The sequence below is a fragment of the Polypterus senegalus genome, chromosome 16 (genome assembly GCF_016835505.1).
Source record: "Polypterus senegalus isolate Bchr_013 chromosome 16, ASM1683550v1, whole genome shotgun sequence".
Lineage (NCBI taxonomy): Eukaryota > Metazoa > Chordata > Cladistia > Polypteriformes > Polypteridae > Polypterus > Polypterus senegalus.
The window spans coordinates 54,371,748-54,393,595 of NC_053169.1; the positions used below are offsets into that span (position 1 = coordinate 54,371,748).

Here is a 21,848-nt window from a genome sequence, read left to right on the forward strand (position 1 = left end):
GTCCTTCCAAAAAGCGATCTGAGAAAGAGAAAGGAGAGGGAACTAAAATCGCAGTTAATCGGACAGCCGTCATTTTTTCACTCGGCTGAATTCAAAGCTCCTTGACTGCATTATTCGGCTCTACTTATTTATGCGAGTCAGCCTTTTCCCGCATGACGATTATTACATCCAAATACTGTAGTGTCCATAAATGTATTGAATTGTTATTGTGCCATAAAGGTTATTCAGTTATGCAAGGTACGACAACATACATTTTATGTATAAACTATACTCAGTGTATATATATATATATCATCCTCTTTAATAAAACCCTTGTGTGCGTCCAGTGTCCGTGTGTTTGTCTTCTGGTGAAGTGCGCATGCGCGGGGCCACACGGCACGTGTTCAGTCTCTTCCTGTGCATTCCCTGTGTGTGCAGAGAGAGACACACACACGTGCGTGCGCGCGACAGACAGACAGACAGACAGACACGCATGCCTGCCCAAGAGACAGGGAGACACACTCACACACACACGCACGCGCGCAGGCAGGCCCACGCGAGACGGACAGACACGCACGCCCGCCCGCCCGACAGAGAGACACATTCACACACACACGCAGGCCCGTGACAGAGACAGACACGCACGCACACACACACACAGGCGCACGCGTGCATTGTTGCAATGTTACTTTTCTTGGTTGTTTATTAGATTACGGATTTTTCAATTGTTAATTTTTTTTCCCTGTGCTTAAAACTCATTAAAAAAAGGTGTTTTTAGCGAGCGGGTCATAAGGCTATAGCGCCAACTCTGGCAGTGTTAGTTTTCTCTGTTGTTCAAGGTTTTCTTAGTGTTATTCAATGTTTTTACATTTAGTTTACTGTTACGCTGTGCATTCAATGGTATAATTAACTATATTTGTGCTTAAAATCTTAAAATATATATATATATATATTTACATACAGTTCATACAGTCTGGAACAGATTAATTGTATTTACATACAATCCTATGGGGGAAATTACTTCGGTTCCACTGTATTACTGTCTGACAAAATTACAGGCATTTTATGAAAATACAAACCAGTATTACTGAGAGAGAAAATTAAAGGCACACAATACAGTGACGCATATTACAGCCACATACAACGTCCCTTGCCATTTAATATAGACTGTTCCTACAAATGTTTATGCGCTACTGTTAGCGCCCGTTATTGTAACGGGCTTAATGTCTAGTATATATATATATATATATATATATATATATATATATATATAGCATTTTTAATGTAGGTAGATCATTGCGACCTGGTGATTTTAAAATTAGCTTGCAAGCGGAAAAAGTGTGGGCACCCCTGCCTTAGGCTAACACTGTGTAATAAAAATGTGCAAAAGAAATACATGTTGGTAATGTTGTGTAAGAGAAACTAATTGAAATAAAAGACATTACTATACTTAAAATAGAATTATATAAGAACAGCCCTACGTAAAGAATGACAGATAAGTGCTATATCAATGAGGTGCATATGAAAAGCACTATATAAAAATGATTGAGATAAAAGGCACTAGTAAAGGCAGAAAATTGTATGAATGGTGCTTCATAAAGACTTATAGATAAGTGCTGTATCTACGATAAATATGAAAGGCATTATATAAGAGAAAAGCATTTGTGATAAAAGACAGTAGTTAACTTGTATGAAAGGCGCTACATAAGAAATAATAGATATGTGCTGTATCTATGATAGATATGAAAGGCACTATACTGTATAAGATATACTAATTGAAATAAAAGGCTTTAGAAATGGATATGAAAGATTTTATAAAAAAATGATATATATTAAAGGTACTGTATCAGGTAAGAGAAACTACTTAAGATAAAAGGCACTAGTTAAGATAGAAATTTGAATGAAAGGCACTACATAAAAAATGATATATGTCATATACTATGAGATAGATATGAAAGGCACTATACTGTATAAGAGAACCTAACGGAAATAAAGACACTAGAAATGTATAGGAAAGGCTCTTTATTAAAATGATAGATATGTGCCGTATCAATCAGGGACACGGACATTGGTTAAGATTGAAATGTATAAGCAAACCGCTACATATAAAATGCTACATAAGTGCAGCATCTACGAGACAAATATGAAAGGCTTTATACAGTATAAGTGAAACTAATTGAGAGAAAAGACACTAGTTAAGATAAAGCGATGGACAATGGATCTACAATAAAAATACACAGCTTCACAACAGATCATCGACAGTAGTACATGCAATGCAGACATGTCACCCCAGCCCCACGTCCTTAGTGCGCCCTCCATGAACAGAGGGGCTGGCCTCACTAGCGGACGGACTGGACGATCCCTTGGGTGCGGCTTTACAGCTCGACTGACAAGGGCCGAGAGAAGCCGAAAGCAGACGAGAGGAGACGAAGTGCCAAACTGCTGTAGCGGCATCTGAAGGAGCACCCAGGCAGCGAGCGAGCCGTATAACGGGACCAAGCAACGCAACCCGGCACTGCAGCACCCAGGCGGAGTGTAAAATGAAGGCTGCGGGGACGAAAGGATGGAAATCGGATCTTCGGTTCGTGACTCCACATTAAGGAAAGGCCCACATTCAAGAAGCATTTCCTGGAGAGTCGCCGGCCGACTGCGGCTAAGCATCCACACCCCCGGGCACCGGGCAGAAGCGCGCTGACGTGACAGCGGCCTTGAGTGCCAGCTGCCCCGATAGCAAAATACCGCTTTGTTTTTGTGTGGATTAAAAAGCTAAAAAAACTTGTTTTTTTGTATTGTGCAAGATGTTCACCGGCATGGTGAAGTTGGACGGGCCGATAATTTCCTCATCTGGCTCTCGAAGCCCGCAGACGCAAGCTGGTAAGCATACCGATCTTTTAACTTTCTGAATTGTCATATCAATCGAGTTGGTGCGGTCACACCTGAAGAGTGAGAGATACGCAACAAGTTGGTGGTCTAACGGCCAGGGGCCGGCGCGAAGAGGGGCGTGAATTTGCCGTGATTTTTGTAAATATAACCATCGGCATTCTGTACAGTAGCAGCCCGCGCGGCGTCATATACAGTATGGGTTATTGTCCATGGGGGAGGCGAGCTGAGCTAAGTAGCAGCGAGTCAGTTACAAGGTACAGGAGGCGACGAATGTGAAGGGTCGAAGGTACGCGGACTCGCTGGCGCTCGCAGGCTTCGTACGTGATTGCAGTACAAGGTACAAAAAAAAAGAAGGAAATCAAACGGTTCGGACGGATAGCCGTGTGAAGCGGGCAGGAAAAGGTACACCATTCTCAAGCACTTGCTGTTCCATTTCAGTTGCCATTCCGGTCTGCTGCGAGGCGGACCCAACCTCGGACGGGCCGTCGGTCCACTGCAGGACACTGTCACTCGAATCTGGTCACTTTAGAAACAGCTGAAACAACACGACGACTGCAGCCACAGAAACCATGGACGACATACTGACACGGCGCATAAAACAAAGGGACTGCACGAACTAGAAGAAGTGTTAAGCAATCCGTTTTGTTTTATATAGCGCCTTTCACAAGGCATCTCTTAATGTTTCATGCAATGTGTGATTCTGCATGTAGGTGGTAATTGTTTAATGAATTTCCGTTAGTGCATTCTGTAGTGGTTGCACATACGTATAATCCACCCTCTTAAAAATAATAATACTAATAATGATGATGATGAAGTGAACGGAAACCGTTTAGACAGCAAGCAGGAACGCAACGAGTGAGTTCTGGTAGAAGTGCTGCAATTTCAGAAAGAAGTGGAAGGAGCAACTTATTGGATTAGAACACAAGGTCAATTTTGATGAGACCAGGCTATCATCTTGGACTTCTGTTCACCTTCATTAATAAAAAATACTCATTCTTGACATGGCACTCTACATTTTTAGAAATAAATGTGCCAGGGTGGATCTTCAGAGCGATGCCATGGCTTTCTTAATCTGCTAGTGACCCTTAACAAGTTTCTGACTGTGCCCCCGTGTTCTGATGAACTCATTTTAAAATAACAGTCTCAATCCACTGGACTCATTCCCTTCATAATTTTAAACACTTCAATCACATCACCTCGTAACCTTCTTATGCTTAAACTGTATAGGCTCAGCTCTTTTAATCTTTTTTCATAACTCATCCCCTGTAGCCCTGGAATCAGCCTCATCACTCTTCTCTGGCCTTTTCTAGCTCTGTTATGTCCTTTTTGTAGTCAGGAGACTAAAAACTGCACACAGGATTCCAGATGAGGCCTCACCAGTGTGTTATAAAGCTTGAGCAGAACCTTCTTGGACTTGAACTCCACACATCAAGGCGCTATATAACCTGACATTCTATTAGCCTTCTTAATGGCTTCTGAACACTTTTGGGAAGTTGATAGTGTCGAGTCCACTGTGACTCCTAAATCCGTCTCATAAGGTGGACTTTCAGTTTTCAGACCGCTCATTGTGTATTCAAACCTCACATTTCTACTTACTTCAGGTGACACTTTACATTTACTGACATACAATTTCATCTGCCCAAGTCCTTCTGTAATGATTTAAGAGACTCCACATTATCTGCTAATCCACCTAACTTGGTATCATCTGCAAACTTAACCAGCTTGTTACTTATATTCCTATCTAAATCATTTATATACACTGTATATTAAAAATAGCAGCGGCCCCACACTGACCCCTGTGGATCGACACTCTTAACATCGGCCAGTTCTGATGAGGTTCCTCACACCATCACCCTCTGCTTCCTGTGTCTGAGCCAATTCTGCACCCATCTAAAAACATCACCCTGAACTCCACACCTTTTAGTTTGATGCCCAGCCTCTCATGTGGCATCTTATCAATGCTTTGTGAAGTCCAGATAAATCATATCATGTGCTACACTTTGATCGTATTCTTTTGTTGCTTCCTCATCGATTCCAGCATGTTGGTAAAACACAAAGTCTGTCATCTGAACCCATGCTGGCTGTTCAGTAAGGCTGTCTTGCCATATTCTCCTTGAGTAACGGTTCTATGATGAACCACACAAAACAATAAAGATGGCTAAAGTGCCATTAAAGAACCATATTTTTAAGAGTGTGCTACAGTATCAACCACAGGTCAGGTCAGGTTGGGGAGGATACACTGGTACAGCATGTTGTCATACCCACCACACAACTAAACAGCTTGGGATTCTGGTTGGCACCCCAGGCAGACATTAGGTCCAGTGCCACTCTCTGAAAATGACCCTCTCTCTGCCGCAGCCAGATGTTACGTGGAAGTCCCCTTGGCCTGGTCCAGCTATTTGGGTCCTCAATAACGGGGGTCCTCAATCGGGGAATTGCGCCACGTGTCCGTAGTGCTGTAACTAGTGCTCTCTTACAATGCAAGTAATGTGCGACATTTGGGACTCTGTGTGCAACCACTCATTCGACACGAAGTCAAACCAGCGGTACGGATTACCACATCTACCATCTACCATAATTCATGTATTTATTGGATGGCTGTGTGAGGAAAGCTTTTGTGAAATTTACCCTTAACTTCCTATCATCTGTGCTCCCTTGTTCTACCAGTCAATGACCTCATTTCAAAGTAATAGCTGGCATTCCCAAATTTAATTTAAACACACTTCTACCTGTTTGCTTTGAACTCCATCCTGGTAGCTCATGCCCTGTAGTCAACAAAAAGGACCTAAAAATACCCAAACGTTTTTATGCACCGGACTATCACACCTCTGTGTGCTTGTTGGACGTCCCATCCCAAAAGCAAGGGTGTTAATGTGGAGTTAAGAACAGCCTCTTCTCTTCTGGGAAGGCTTTCCTAAAGATTCTGCAGGGTGTTTGTGGGAATTTGGGCTCATTCAGCCAAAAGAGCATTTGTGAGAATAAGGTTGTTGGATGTGAAGATCTGGCTCACAATCACCGATCCAGTTCATCTTAAAGGTGTCTGATAGGTTTGAGGTTAGGCGTCTGCACAGGCCACTCGAGTTCCTTTATGTCTGTATGGTCCTGGCGTTGTGCACAGGGTCACAGTCATGCTGGAGCACAAAAGGACCTCTTGAAAGTGTTGACACGAACTTGGAAGTACAATTGTCTAAAATGTCTATTTGTTGCAGCATTAACAGTACCCTTTACTGTAGTCTAACAAATCCAGACAAACCCCCCCTGTCCACTATCCCTCCTCCACCCACCTTTACAGTCGCTCTAAGCAGTCCAGAAGGTAGCAACGTCCCAGCATCCCAGGTTCATTCATCAGACAGATAGCTTGTGAAGCGTGATTCATCACTCCACATTTCTGCTGCCTCAGAGTCCAACGTCAATATGCTTTTACAACACTCCAGGTGACTCTATTGCACGCAGTGATCTTAGGCTTGTGTGCAGCTTCTCAGTCATGGAGACCCACTTCATGATGCTCCTGATGCCCAGTTCTTGTGCTGATTTTGCTTCTAGAAGCAGTTTAGAAATCTGCTTTGAATGATTCTTCTGCACTTCAGCACTCACTGGCCCCACTTTGTGAGTCGGTGTGGTCTACTACTTCATGGCTGAGCTGTGGATCCTCCTTGAAGTTTCCACCTCACAATAATAGCACTTATAGTTGATCTAGCAGAGCAGACTTGTGACAAAGGTGGCATCCTATGACAGAGCCATGTTGAGAGTCACTGTAATTAACAGTACAACCCATTCTTCTGCTAATGGAGACGGCATGGCTGTGTGTTTGATTTATTGGACCTGTTAATAATGAAAAATCCACACTCACTCATCGTGTTTACATACAGTCACGTCTTTTTTGGGCCTGGCTTCTTCTAATGAAAATTCATAGGAAGCAAGAACCATTCCTGGTAGCATCAGGCACAAACTGGACAGGGCAGAGTTGAAAGATCAGTTCATGTTTGAGTTCTATAGTGCCTTAATGGAAACCGCCGTTCAGAACATGCCTGGTAGAGTAAGCAGAATAGAGTTTATATAACAATGTCCACAAATCACTGTTTTATATAGCGCCTTTCACAAAGCACACCATTATAAGGACCTTTGCAAAGCAATCAAAGGCACAATACATACGCAGGACCCCTTAGTTACTGCACTCACTAGGCTGTCTTTACAAATTGAACAGAGAAAACAATAAAACTGATGAAATGAGTTAACAGTAACCATCACAGTTATGTTGACTAGAATGATCTACTAACGTATTTTCCTGTTTGGAAGTAATGTATGTTTTTTGTCTGTGTTTGTGTCCTACAACTTTGAATGCTCTGATATTCCTTGCTTTTTGTTTGTGGAGTCCCCTCCCCTGGAGGTGGGGAAATCCTGATGTCACCACTTCTAAACCCTCCCTCCGGCTTTTTCATTCAGCCGAGAAGGCTCAGGAGTAGGAGATCATTGCATTTTTGTGGAGTGTCTGTAAATTTTGGCATTTTTCACAGATTGGCATTTTACAAGTCCATGTTTATAGGCTGTGTGCCCTGGCAAGTTAAGTGACTCTCTTAGGGTCATGCAGTGAAGTGATGGTGACTAAACTGGCAACCTTGTGATATCATATAGTGTCTCCTAGTGTTCTTCAACCCTGAGGCACTTTACATGCATACCTCTATGCTTTGCAGTATATAACCCGCTTAACCACTTTTAGGTCACAATGGCTTGAATGTATCCCAGCAGCACTTGGCACAAGACAGTTTGCCTGTTCACATACTTACTGTCAACAATGTAAACTTATTTATATGCTTCGATAATATGAGCAATGGCAAATGCACACAATGAAATAGTGGTAGACAACTTTTAAAAAGTATCTGAATGAGATATTGGGACAACTCTGCAGTAGCTAACCAAACCAGCTTGATGGACTGAATGGTCTCCTCGTTTGTCACAACTCTTACAGCTTTGACAGCTGGCAGGTTATAGAAAGAGGTAATTCATTATAGTTAATTACATTTATATAGTGCTTTTCCGACCTACTCAAAGCACTTTACACAGATATTGGGGAGCCACTACAACCACCACCAGTGCGTAGCATCCACCTGGATGAGGCAATGGCAGCCATTTATGCAGCAGTACATTCACCACACATTAGCTTTGGGATGTTGAAGCGGTGACAATATAGTTAGTCAATAAGGGACAGGGGACAATTAGGATGCCAGAATGGACAAGACTGTGATGGACAATTTAGACAGTACATTGGGGGGGTACCCTACTCTTTTTGACAGATGCCCAGGGTATCATTTATGACTGTGGAGACTCAAGACTTTGGTTTTATATGAGGGCACTATCCAGATGTTCTTTAAAGAAAACAATGATCATTATTTATCAAAACTTCACTCTTTCCTTTTTTAAATATTTTATTGACACAGATGTGGTGTGATGAACATGTAGGTGTCAATGGAATCAACTTAGCTGATCATCTGTTGGCGTCTGTTGTACATCTCAGTGTTAGCTGACTGCTGGTTTAGGGAAAAAGACAAAAGAAAGTCCTCTGAATCTCAAAAGGCAAATGAAGGCAAAAGAGATCTGGTCAGTTAGCACCAGCAGTTAAGTCATTCATTAATGAGATGGTGGCAGAATCACACCTTCCTGTACGGAGATCACGCACTGTGTGATTAGAGGAACGATATGTATGGCTGTTGGGTTCTGCTATGCAGGAGCTCCACTGAACAGCCAATTGGATTGCACATTTTTGTCACTTGGTTTACTTGACTTAAGTCAGATAACTCTTACCACCACCCTAAATTTAACCACAGTGTGACCGGGAGTATCGTGTAACATCACTGGCGTTTAATGCAAAGCATCAACCTCCTCAATGGAGTGGAGCGCTGGAGGTCCACAGCTGGACTCTTTGGGGGTTATCGTTGTTTCATGAATTGTCAAATTAAATGTTGTTGAGAGTCACCTGTTGAGAAAACTTTCCATTAATGAGCAGAGAGATGGCTTCAAGTCGATAGTCAGGAGTGTAGAAAAGGAAAAAACGAAAGGTGGGGGATGCATCTTAAAGGTGTGTTTAGAAATGTAAATTTGTCCAACTTCCTCTAAACTAACTAACACTTCATCAATTGCCACTAGTCTAAAGCTGGAAGCTTACTGGATTAATGGAGTAGCATTACGTGTAATAGTTTTGATATCGAGTGTTTAACAGATGTTACCTGATGTTACAGCACCTAGCTGACACATGGTTGGGGATTGTTTATTAGAGCCATGTAGACATCAGGGCGTCTACACGTCATTAAAAGCTGCTAACCTTAGTCAACCCAGGAAGTGCAGTGAGGACATGTTTGGAAATGTCACCAGCACACCAAGGCTCTCTTACTTAGTAGTTAGTGATTGGCGGAAATGTGGAAGAGCGCCAGGCAAGCAACTTTAATGTACGAAAAGAGCAAAGGGCTCAGATGAACTTCAGGTGTTGGCGAAACTTACTGGCAGCTAACATTACTGATCTAGTGAATGCCTTACTGCCATCTGCTGTCATTGGGAGGACAACATGAAGATGAAGGTTAGAAAAATTCATAAGTCAAAGTGATATATTCTCAGGGCCATTTGAAATAGCTAAACGTCCAGCTTCATTTTGACCCTGCATTTACTGCATTAAGTATGTTTATGAAACACGTTCAGTTGTAGTTTTTCATTTATTAGTATTATATTCGGTAGTAGTCTTCTTATACTATAATACACTACTGTGGCTGTCCGTTTGTCTGTTCAGGATTTTAAATCACCTATAGTTTGCAAACCGTTTGAACTATTGGCCTGAAATTTGGTACTCATATACGACTTGACGTCTACTATCCACTTTCGGGTTATGATTGACCTCCAAGGTTATTCCTCTTTTTATTTTTACTTTATTTTCTAGCAGAATCAACTCTCGGCAGCGGCCATCAGGGCGGTCATGCAGCACATGTGTGCCATTCTCACTCCTACCACCTTTGCCATCACTTCCTCTACCTCTTCATATCTTAACTCATTCTTGATGGACATTGAAGACTTAAGTGTCAGCTTAAGTAAAAAATTAAGGAAACATAATAAGTAATTGCAACACAAACACTGACTTAATCAGTTTGCGGACGAAAGAAGAGAAAAGAAGAGCTGCTCAGGAAGCAGCAAGTGAATCAACCTTTGAGCAAACGAATGTTAAACGTACAGAGAAAGAGGATGAGAACTAGGAATGGTATTGTGTATTTTAAGAGTAGCAGTAGTTGTATTTTATATTATTATCTTTATTAGTAGTATTAGTATTAATTAGTATTAGTATTTTTAATAAATTTGCAAAAACCTCAAGTAAACTTTTTTCATGTTGTCATTATGGGGTGTTGTGTGTAGAATTCTGAGGAAAAAATGAATTTAATCCATTTTGGAATCTGTAACATAACAAAATGTGGAAAAGTGATGCGCTGTTATCTATCTATCTATCTATCTATCTATCTATCTATCTATCTATCTATCTATCTATCTATCTATCTATCTAACCTTTCATATCTATCTAACCTTTCATATCTATCTATCTATCTATCTAGGCCTACATTTATAAAGGAAATAAATCACTTGGTATATCATCGTCATTAAATACCACTGTGTTGCCCCCCAGATTGCATCAATCCTTCCAGTTTCCAGTTATTTGAAACTTCAGCTCATTGTGACTAACTGAGGTCACCCGTGACACAGCAATGGATGAGCAGCTTGGTTATCATCAGCATCCACTCAGACGTTGCACAGAAGCTGACGTCTGATGAGTCCATAAATGAATTTGCTTTGAGAAAATGTAGACAGGTGCTGTTGTGATATCCAAAAAAAAAAGACTAAACATACCCCTAAATGTTCACATTCAAGTTTTGATTATTTTAAAAGAAGAGTTTATTTTTATTTTACGTTTGTGATTTTGATCTACTTTATGTATCCCCAGTGGGAAATTGTCTTTTCACATGAACTTTGGAGGTCAGAGGTAGCCATTATACAGTGCATCCCTGTAGCAGTTTTCAGTTTAAGTTGCCTACTGAAGGGCCCAACAGAGTAGGATCCCATCTGGCAGTCACAGGATTTGAACCTGAAACCCTCCAGATACCAGCACGGATCCTAAGTCACAGAATTGATTGATTGACTTATTTATTTAACAATGTAATGGGTTCAGAGAGGGGTGGGTTGAGGGGGTCCAAAGAAGAGTCCACTTAGGTCCCCAGCCTGGCTTGGGGTGGCACTGATTGGCTGGAATGAAAACCTGCAGCTACTGCAGCCCGCCAGAGTCTGAGTTGACATCCCTGATTTTAGGTAATTGACAAAGCGATTCACCTAAAAAGTTATTCACATGTTTGAGAAATAATTGAAGTGTTTGAAAATAACTATTTTAGCAGCAACAACAGTTAGTGTCCACATTCTCTACCTCAGTTGATCCAATTCAGAGTTGCTGTCAGCCAGGCAGATTGGAGTGGCGTCTGCAGTCAGGGGGACATTGTATTAGTCAGTCGTGGTGAAGAGGGAGCTGAGCTGAAAGACGAAACTCTTGATTTGCTGGTCAATCTGCGATCCTACCCTCACCTGTGGTCTCAAGTCGTGAGTAGTGACACAGACAAGACAAGAGTGCGGATACAAGCGGCAGACATGAGCTTCTTTCATAGGGTGTCTGGGCTCAGCCTGAGAGACAGGTGGAGGAGCGCAGATATTCAAGAGGAGCTCAAATTATTGCTTCTGTGTCACCACATTGAAAGGGGTCTTTTGAGGGGGATCGGGCATCTGATTAGGATGCCTCCTTCTCGCCCCCCTGAGGTGGGATGTTCAACCGGGAGAAGATCACAGGGCAGACTCAGGACACTCTGGAGAGATTATATCACTCAGTTGGCCTGGGAACACCTCGGTATCTCCCCAGTGGAGTTGGAGGAGGTGGTGAGGAAGAGGGATATCTTGGCAGCTACAGTTAGACTGCTGGCTCCACGACCCAAATCTGGTTAAACAATAGAAAATGGATGGATGGATGGTAAGTCCGGTCTGTCGGAGGCTTTCCCCTGGTTGTTGTGCCCGTCTATCACAAGTCCTACACACACACACATCCTACAATCAGCTACTTGCATGTCTGCGAGTGTCTGTGTGGACAGGGTGGGCAGTCTACTGGCTGAGGCATTGAATTTTAAATGTCAGATTGCCACCAGTAAATTTAAAATGCTTCAATTTATACTTCGTGTGAAATTTGAATGTGGTGAGCTGAGGGGCGTCCCAGCTGTTACACATCTGCTGCTGTAACAAAACTCCCAAGAAGTAAAAAAGCAGCCGTTAGAAGAAGGCCTGCCAGATAGGCCCTGCCTGGTGCTTTCAAATTTTAAAAGGGCCTGCTGAAGTCGAGGACAGGAAAATCTCGTCGACAACTTCCTGTGGGGCAAGCGGCCAACGTGGTGTGCTTTTTTTTTTTCTTTGTTTTTATTTAAGATAAGCTTGTTCACCAAGGACTGGGGAGACATTACTGGTCTGCTTTCTCTTTTTACGGTAGCGATCACAACTAATAAATGAAACGAGCTTGTGATTCTCAGTCTCCAGGGTGCCTGCTAAAGACATTCTGAAATGTTAGTAGGTAGTCAAGATGTCGGCTCGTCTTTAAAATGAACACATCGGTCCGTCTGCTTTGTACAACAACGGCTGTGTTCTTGGTTTTCTCGTAGTGACATTTTATACGTGTTGAAAGAACGCTCCTCGGTTGAAAGGCTAATGATAGGTCTGTGCAAGCCTGCCGGCCAAGTGTCACCTCATCTCTTATGCTGTCACATAGCTGACGTTCTTGAGACCTTGAAATTGAGGAGTTTGGTTCAGTAACTGAGCCGATGTTTTCAGGCAAGCGTCCTGCTTGTGAAATGCATTTATTTTTTGTGTTTTACGCCTTGACTGTTGTCTCACTAATCTCAGGCTCTTCAATTTTTTGTTTTATTATTTAAAAAGATATTTACAAACGAAAAGGGAGAATCAAATTTAATTAGGTAAGCCTCCATAATTTAAGCGTTGGGTGACACGGTGGTGAGTGCTGTGCCTTACGGCTCCTGGGATCAAATTCTGCACTCAGTTTGTCCTGCCACAGGACGAGAACCTGGCAGATCAAAGTTCATCAAAGGACTTGGGAACCTGGAAGGCGAACCATCGTAGGTGAAAGACAAGTTCAATGTTAAAATTTACAAACTAAATAGTTGAAACTGGCTAAACTGCCATACGTTTTTAGGTTTCTGGAAGCACAAATAGCAAAAACGGATGAGGCCTTCACAAAATGGGTCTCACTCCAAGGCAAGCCTGGCCCAAGGAAAATGGGAGGCCATAGGACTCACTTGGCCTCAAAATGGAACCTTAAAAGAAATGGCAACGAGTCTCAAAGGCTGGAATTATGTCTCACCAGGGGTAGAAGTGTAAAAACTCACAATTATGAACAAAAATAGAAATTATAACTAAAAAAAAAGCTCTGTTTACTCTGCCACTTCTGAGATCACATCCGTGTGTACCCTTGAACTCATGATTGCCATCATATTTATCCATCACTTCTGTGATGTCACCAGCACAATGATTGCGGTGACATGACCTCAAATGACATCACGTATATAAAGAAAACTAAACCGTTAATAATTTTTATATTTGTAAAGCTAACTCCTTATGTAATCAGCGTCCGAATATGAATTCTAATGGGTCAGCTGCAGATTGCAATGAGCTCAGGCTGTTCCCATGCTGATCTGGTCTTAGTACATATTGACGGTAAGAAGGTCTCATTTTCGGGTTTAGTGCTTTTGCAGTGTGTCTCAGAACTGTGGACCAGCAGCGGACTAAGACTAAGACTAAGTGCAGTTGTAATGGGCCTCTGGGAGTCACAGAAGGGGAACAAAGTTGTGTGTTAACTTAGAGCAGCTCGTGGGCAGCTTTCATGGACTTAGTAAGTAGGTAATGTTACAAAATGAATTCCGCACATATTAGACAGACATGAAAATGCACTGCTATTTACGAAATATGGTAATCTTATTTTACGTTTATATTTGGACTCAAGTATAGCATGATACTGAATCAAATATATTTAACTGTCCTGACATTTGTGTTGAATCTACTGCTTGTCTCGTCATGCAGTTCTCAGTGGTCTAACAAACATGTCTGTCACACCAATAGTAAACTGATATTTATCGAACTACTTTAAAATAGTTTGACAAGAAGGAATTCTTCCCCATCAAGGGATGTTAAACTTAATACAAAGTCTTCTTTGCACCTCAGTTTCAGATTTAGATTCAACGTATGTTCTAAAGGCAAGCACATAATGGGGGACCAACCAATGGTCCATGACCACTGAAACTTCCTTTAGTATAAAAAACACCGGCCCAGCACTGCATACACCGTCACTCTGTTGACCCGCTCCTTACAAAACCCCGAAAATCATCACATCCTTGAGCCGCACCTGCTATTTTCATTTCGACGTTTCAAACGTGAGCTGCAGTCGCTTCTCCTCTCGAGCTCGTCTGTCATTTCCTCCTCTCACCCCCTTTCTCATATGTGTCTTAGCTGTCTGTCTTCTTATTCTGATCGTTTCACTGGTGATGAGATGAGAGGTGGCAATACTTATCATATTTTAGGGCCACAGAAACAAAAGCTCTCCTGCATCAACGACATTGTTTCACGTGCTGCAGTGTATGATAACACAATGTATAATAAATGCCGGGCCGGTCATGACTTGATACAGAATTTACGCTTGGACGAACTTGGTTAGTTTTATCACAGGGTTGCAACCCATAGTTTAAGGAACACTGTCCTAACTTATTATGTTTATCTTCTTCTTCTTTTTATTATTATTATTATTACTATCACTACATTGTTTGGTGAGGCTGTAGCATTAGAATCAGAAAACTACAAAGCGTCATCATGAGTAACAATTTGCTGTGAAATTGTGATGTCATTCATCCTCAAATGTGAACTCCTACTCTTGCTGGGAGTAGGTGTAGGATATCTCATAACTATTTCTCATGTCTTACTCTGAGGCAGGACAATGACTAAGAGAAATTCTGTGACGCTTAATAATTATGGGCCCTGAACTTGTTCTGCTGTTCACTGAGACAGCACTTCGACCTGAGGGCCATTATCCTGTTAGTACCGTATTGCATATTCTGGTCTTAGTTAAACGGCGAATGACCCCATTAGCCCTAACCCCAAAACACACAAAACATGTGTATTACTACATCCACAAATCTGGGCCGGTAACTGACCTGGCATGCTGGTTTGAAGGCTGTCTCTCTGGTAATTTCACACGGTGTGACGTTCACTTGCCGTAGCATCTAGCAATGGGTTGTTGCATCACAGAAACAGTCCTCGACAATGGCAGCCCCATTGACAATTTTCAAAAACATAATGATAAAATAAAATAACAAATATTAAATGAGAATGAAAGTGAAAACATGTTTTAGATCCTTCAAGTACAATCAATAAAAGCCTATAGAAAAAAAATTGCAATGCCAGAATAAATAATCAAACCTAAGTAATTCCTAACACCTTCGTCAAATGTGTGGAGTTTGCATGTTCTCCCAGTTTCCTGGAATGGTTTTGGTTTTCACTACCAAATTGCCAAAGACATGCATGTCTGATTAACTGGAGATGGTAAAACGGTGTGTGCACAAGTACTGTAGGTCCACGATGTAGTAGTATTGAGCACAATTTATCTGTGTGCTTTTGTCTATTTCATGGAGTTTTATTGTGGTTTATTTATCATTTGACTCTTTCTTCTCAAGTTTATTGTGATTACTTCCTTGTTTTTGTAACATGGTCGGGATGTGTCATGTGATTGTGATCATCGCACTTTTGACGTCACAAACCCTAACCTCTAAAGTTGTGATGAACTTACAGTGCTTTGTCCCTTGGTACTTTCTCCACATGTCCTTTTTCATTGGTGGTAGTTGGTTACTTATTTTTCAGAGTGCTAGGTTTGTTTCAGGTTTCGCACTTCTTTTTTGACTCCTGATTTACGTCATGCCCTTTAAATTTGTGGTTGCCTGTTTGATTTCGATCGCCTGGTTTTTGACCCTATTACCAACTATGACTTTGTTTAAAGAAGTTTCTCCTGGTCTTGTAATTCATACAATAATCTGTAGACACACTTCCAACTTTGTGGCTGCAGTTTCTAGATGACCCTTTTGTGTTCCAGCATGGTTGTACCCTGGTGTACAAAGCCTGGTCCATAAACACATGAAGGAACTTGAGTGGTCGGCACAGGGCCCAGACCTTAATTCTAATGAACACCTTTGGATTGAACTGGAACAGACTAGTCTTCTTGCCCAACATCAGCACCTGACCTTTTTTGGCTGAATTGATACAAATTCCCACAGGTGGATTCTTTTCCTCCACTCTAGGAAAACAGAAGGAGCAAAAATTAGCTCGTAATTGTCCAGCAGAACCCCACAAAATGCTCCCTAAATTCACGTGTTTGAGACCAGTTCATGTAACATTCAGACATTTCTCGAGATATGGGAGGAGAAACCAAAGAGGCACGGATAGATATCTCTGTTATTTCATCTGTAGTATAAAATCGACATGGAGGTGATGATGTGTTGCATGTTGATCAGCTCACACAAATAAGAATTGCACTGTATTCTGTACAGGCGGCAAAATTAAACCCTCATGCACTTGTAAGCCTATGAAGGAACAAACTGCACCCTGACAGAGATGACACTCAGGATTCAAACTCAGGACTCTGTGTCCGTAAGGTAGCCCTTTTGATGACCATGCAGCCCATGACCAAAATGGGTACTTTAACTTCCAAAAAGAGGATTTATACATTTTAGGGTTTAAAGAAACCCTAAACTTGCTGGAGCTAAACCCTCTGTCTTGGTCAGGGTCATGGTGGTATTGTAAATGTATGTCTTATTAAAATGCTCTTTGAACTGATAAAAGAAAAAGAGTAGTTAACTGATAAAAATCAAACAAACAAGGACATAAGCAAAGAAAGAGTTTAGCCCTAAAACAACGCAGCTGTTTTCCGAGGTTCATTCATTGTCACTCAGGCTTCTGTGTGGTGTCACCGAGGTGCAAAGCTGTTGCACGTAGACCTTGTCCGTGATCGCGCACATTTGTTTGATCCCATTGTGTATCCAGCCTGTTCTGCAAGTTCTTGTGCAAACGCTCAGCATTTACAACACAAAGGCTTTGCAAATTGCTCTTCAAGTAATGAAAAACAAATTCCTCAGCAGACCCAAAGATATGTCGCTAACACGACGGTCTGAGTTCCTTGTTGAATTTTGACTTGGGACATAATTTATAGTTTGCTTGCATTTTATCTGGCCTCAGGTCAGAATGTGCTTTCCAGAAAATACTACACTTAGGTAGATACAGTAGATAGATAGATAGAAATGTAAGACACTATATGATAGATAGATAGATAGATAGATAGATAGATAGATAGATAGATAGATGAAAGACACTATGTGACAGATCTAGACGCATCTCAGGAATGGCTAAAGCAAACAGGATGCTCCTGAACACTATTTGGAGTGCCACAGCAAAAGGTTTGAATACCACGAATGACAGATTGTAATGTTTAATTTTTAATAAATCTGCAAATCTTTCTGAAAAAATGTCTTCTCTTTATCATTATGGATTATTAAGTATAGACTGATGAGCAAAAATAGCAAATTTGTTCATTTAAAATGAAATGTACAACACAATAACGTTTACAGCGACTGCATGGGTCTGAATACGTTTTGAATCCAGTGTATTCTGCCTCCCCATCCAGAGTTTGTTCCTTCATTTTCCCATTGATGCTAGGGGAGACTCCAGGCTCTTGCTTTCATGAACTGGAATCAGTGGGTTTGAGAAAGTTCTGTTATGCTGGCATGCTGGCTCTCCATTTGGAGCTTGTTCCTTTATTTATCCAGTGATACCAGGAAAGCTTCCAGGCACCTGCGTCCATTACCTGGAATCAGTGAGTGTAAGGTTATGTTATGCTGGCCTATTGGTGCCCTATCCAGAGCTGGTTTTTGAATTTTCCCAGTGCTTCCAGGAGAGACAACTCTAAACTTGGTTCAGCAGTTTTGAGAATGAAATGATAGGTTTTTGAGCAACTGCCAGTAAAGTCCAAGAAAACTAACAAAATTATTACAGAAACAAAAAAAAGTCAGATCATGACACTTATATTTGTTTGGTGCAGTAATGCTGGAATGTGTCACATGAGTTGCATGTCTTGTGGCAGGCCTAATTACAATAAACAGTATGGTCGGGGTCATGAAAAACTAGATTACAAAACAGAGTTGTGGTGTGATGACACCAAACACAACCAAAAAAAGCTCTAAATTCAGTAATAAAAATCAACAAAAATCCCCATGGTGAGCAAATGATGACAAATGACAGCTCATGACAGGCTCCTGTTTATGTCTGCTTTGAGGTGTCCCTGTAATCTGAGACACTTTGAGTTAACAAATATACCACATTTTTGAATTTTTAGTCTTCTTGTGATTATTTCTTGGGGTGGTGTGCAGTTACAATGGGTCCCCCTTCTGTCATAAAGGTAGAACCTGCAAGCTCCCCATAACCGTAGAAGTCTTCATAAAACGAGTAGGTGATAGAGTTGTTGTAGTTGTGTGTTTGTGTCTGTCGCATACCTAAAAAATGAAGTTGTGCCTATATGTATGGAGGCCACTGATCTTCCCATGGGCGCCATTATGAGCATGCTCATCATCTGCCAGACCCATCCCAGGCAGAAATGCAACACATACAAGTCAGAGACGACCTCTCTCTCTCACACACACACACTCACACACACATACTGCGGCAGTTTCGTTTTCTAGTGAACCTTAAAGTGCCGCCTGACTCCATAGGAGGAGAGCTGAGCGGCCCACGAAGGCTGTTATTTTCTGGTGCTGTGGTGGCCTCTTTTATCCTTTACTTCCCTGTTGCTCTGGAGTTACGTCAGAACTCTCCTTTGTTCTTTGTAACCAAGCACTCGGTTAATAAATGGGAAGGGAAAGTTCACTATTCAGCACCCTCACTGCTGCGAAGTGTTATTTTTAGGGGACTTCCTTTTTTTCTTCATGATTCAGGCCTACTCAGGAACACAAGAGTTTTTCAGCTTAGGATCAGTTTGTCTTTATGCACTTGTGCTTCAAGGTTTTAGACTTTTAACATAAAATGTGAGGGAAATGCAAGAAGTGGCACATGCAGTAGTAACAGCACTCAGAAAGGCATCATTCCTTTGAACGTGGCAATAACATTTAACACATGCCAAACAAAGACAAGGTCAACCCTGTCTCTTTGTGTGGAAAATCACCACACCTTAAGTATGCAAGCACATTTAATAATTCATTATAGAATTAACAGAAGCAATTCTTTGTAAAATAAACAATCTTTGTATTTGACTGTTTGTGTTGTTAAAAACACGTTATAAATCAGAACTAAAAAGCACTGGCTGAGCCAAATATACGGAGGAAAAATGTGGATTCCATCCTAGAACAGTAGACCAGCACTTCTCCCTGGCACAGCTGTTGGAAGGTTGGAAGGGCACCCATGAGCGTACAGGCTCACACATACAGAAAACCCATCATACAACATTGAATATACAAAAACCATAAAATGAAAAAAAAATTCAAAAATCCAAAATAAATACAAACATAAAACTAAAAGAATGACTCATTTATAGATTAGCGCATGGCTACATGCTGCTCACAAAACTACCAAAATAACTGCTGGCTTAACTTTTAGGTAGCAAAATGCTTCATTGCTGATGAGGTGAAACTGCACCAAGGCTGTTAGATGGTATGCCCGGGTTCGAGGCAGATATCGTTATGTAAATATTCATAACATGAATTGCTTTTATATTCTCATAGATAATGCAAATGAAAAAAAAAAGCAAAAGAAAATCCCAACCTTTTTCCACAGTGCTCTTTCAATAGTGAGCCGAGTCAACTCAGATGCTGCTGTAACCAACTAGGCCATCAATGGCATGAGAAGGCCTGTTGTACCTAATAAAGTGGCCATCAATGGGGTACAACATCCTCAGACTGCCGAGTCATTTTTTTAGCACGAGCGTAATTCTGTTGAGGAGATGAAAGACCTAACACACAGACTCTCTGTCGTTTCAGTGCATCTTCTGTCCTTTAAACAGTGGCTGCATTGTTGCCGGGCTAACAAATGGACCCTCCTGTTTACTGAGGGGGTTTGCCCCACACTGTAATTATTGCAAAGCACTTGAACATTCAGTCCAGTAAACGGGAGGCTAAATGGTAAACACTAGGAGGCCGATGGCTTTAGGGAGAGCCAAAGCCTTCATTTGTTTAGCCACCACTTGATCGGATGGCTGGGGAATGAAGAAAAAGAGAGCGGGAAATAAAAAAAAAAGAAAAAACGTGCAGCGTTTACAATTTGTGTGAGGTTATCGTGCACAGAATTACATTAGCATGCAGGAGACTTTTATTGAGCGAGAAACACAATGCAGATGGAGTCTTTTATTAGACGTTAAACTCCCTGAATAGCTTCGGATTAGACCTGCGGCGTGAGCTGGTGTAACAAACGCCTACCACAATGAGAGTATTCAATGGCCACTATAGATGCGGTAGTTAAATATTTATAAAGACACATGGATACTTTTATGTTTTAATTTAACATACACAGCATCCCCATAATTCATTTTTCATATATTTTTCATTGGCTACGTGGTGGTGTTGAATGATAAAGCCTAAGATTGCAGGTCCACTCCCATCACTGTTTCATTGTGTGCCCCTTCAATGTTCCAGCTGTAGACGTTTGAAAACCTTGGGATGGAGTTCACTGTGGGGAGGCGCTATATTTTCTGATGGATACTTCACTGTTTCAGCACATTTGATACCTGATAGGTCTAAGAAGGTGGCATGTTATTGGCTGTCAGGAACAGGGGGCGGGCCTGCAATATTTTGTTCCTGAAAAGTTGTCACTGAGTCATCTAATTTGTTTGCCCTGCGTTCTGTTAGGTAGTTGTGTACTCTGACAGCCACAAGTAACAATATTGTCAAGTTTGACATCCCCTCGGACTGGCAGTTGTGTAATGGGACTCTGGCTCTGCATGGGTAAATGTTGGAGATGGGGAGAAAAATGGGCACAGGAGAGTACCGCGATATTTTTAATGGAGATAGAGTGTATTATGGTTGCACATTGGTAGTGCTGCTGCCTCACAGGGTTTGGGAACTGGTGTATGGAGTTTGCATGTTCTCCCTGTGTTTGTGTCGGTTTCCAATCACAGTTCAAAGACATTCACGCGAGGTGGATTGGTGACTTGAGCAGATGTGTGTTTGCCCCATGATGGACTGGCATCCTGTCTAAGATAACCCCCCATGACCCTGCTCAGGATTAAGTGGGCTTGCAAAATAGTATGGTATAATTGATGTCTTTGGGCAAGTCCTGGCATTTTGGTTTCTAGCACTTTTTGCACCACTGATGGGAACATTGAAACAAGGCAGCTTATTTATGCAGTGCTTACACAACAAAAATCAAGGAGTTTTCTTATTTGCGTGCAGGCTTATCGTTTCAACTTTAACTTTAGTGAGATTAAAAGGAATTGATAAACCTCGATATACTGGAGAATTGAACTGCATATTTATTGCGGCTTTTCTCTTCTTGTCTTCCATTCATGAATGGTAGACAGCTGAGGGCCTCGTGATTACTGATGTTGAATTTCAAGTTTGCTAATGTGGGATATTCCTTGACTAGATAGCATTTAATTTGCATGTTGTGGACTATGGCCGGCCAGTCATCCCCGGCCAATACCCCCAGGCCGCCAGATAGAGCCCTCTCTGCAGCATGGAGGTGCCCCGAATGCCAGCAGGGAATCGTGGACATTGGAGTTTTCCTTCACAGCCCTGCTGGATACCCTGGGGGCCACCAGAGGATGCTGCAGGGAGGCCCATGGACTGTTATTTGCCCTATAACCCGGAAGTACGTTTTAGTCACAGTGACAGGGGAAATGACGTACT

General features: G+C 41.7%; 1 protein-coding gene across 3 annotated transcripts in view; it reads left to right on the forward strand.

Annotated features, from left to right (window-relative positions):
- The first annotated feature begins 2,319 nt into the window (after positions 1-2,319).
- Positions 2,320-21,848, forward strand: part of disc1 (DISC1 scaffold protein) — a 248,571-nt gene continuing 229,042 nt past the window's right edge. Inside the window, exon 1 of one of the 3 annotated variants that reach the window (XR_005630805.1) lies at positions 2,320-2,853. Coding sequence is in view for 2 of the 3 variants with exons in the window: in XM_039737724.1 (XP_039593658.1) it covers positions 2,778-2,853 (76 nt within the window). In the remaining variant the exon portion in view is untranslated. The remainder of the gene's footprint in view (positions 2,854-21,848) is intronic. The other 2 variants (XM_039737724.1, XM_039737722.1) reach the window with 2 other exon arrangements.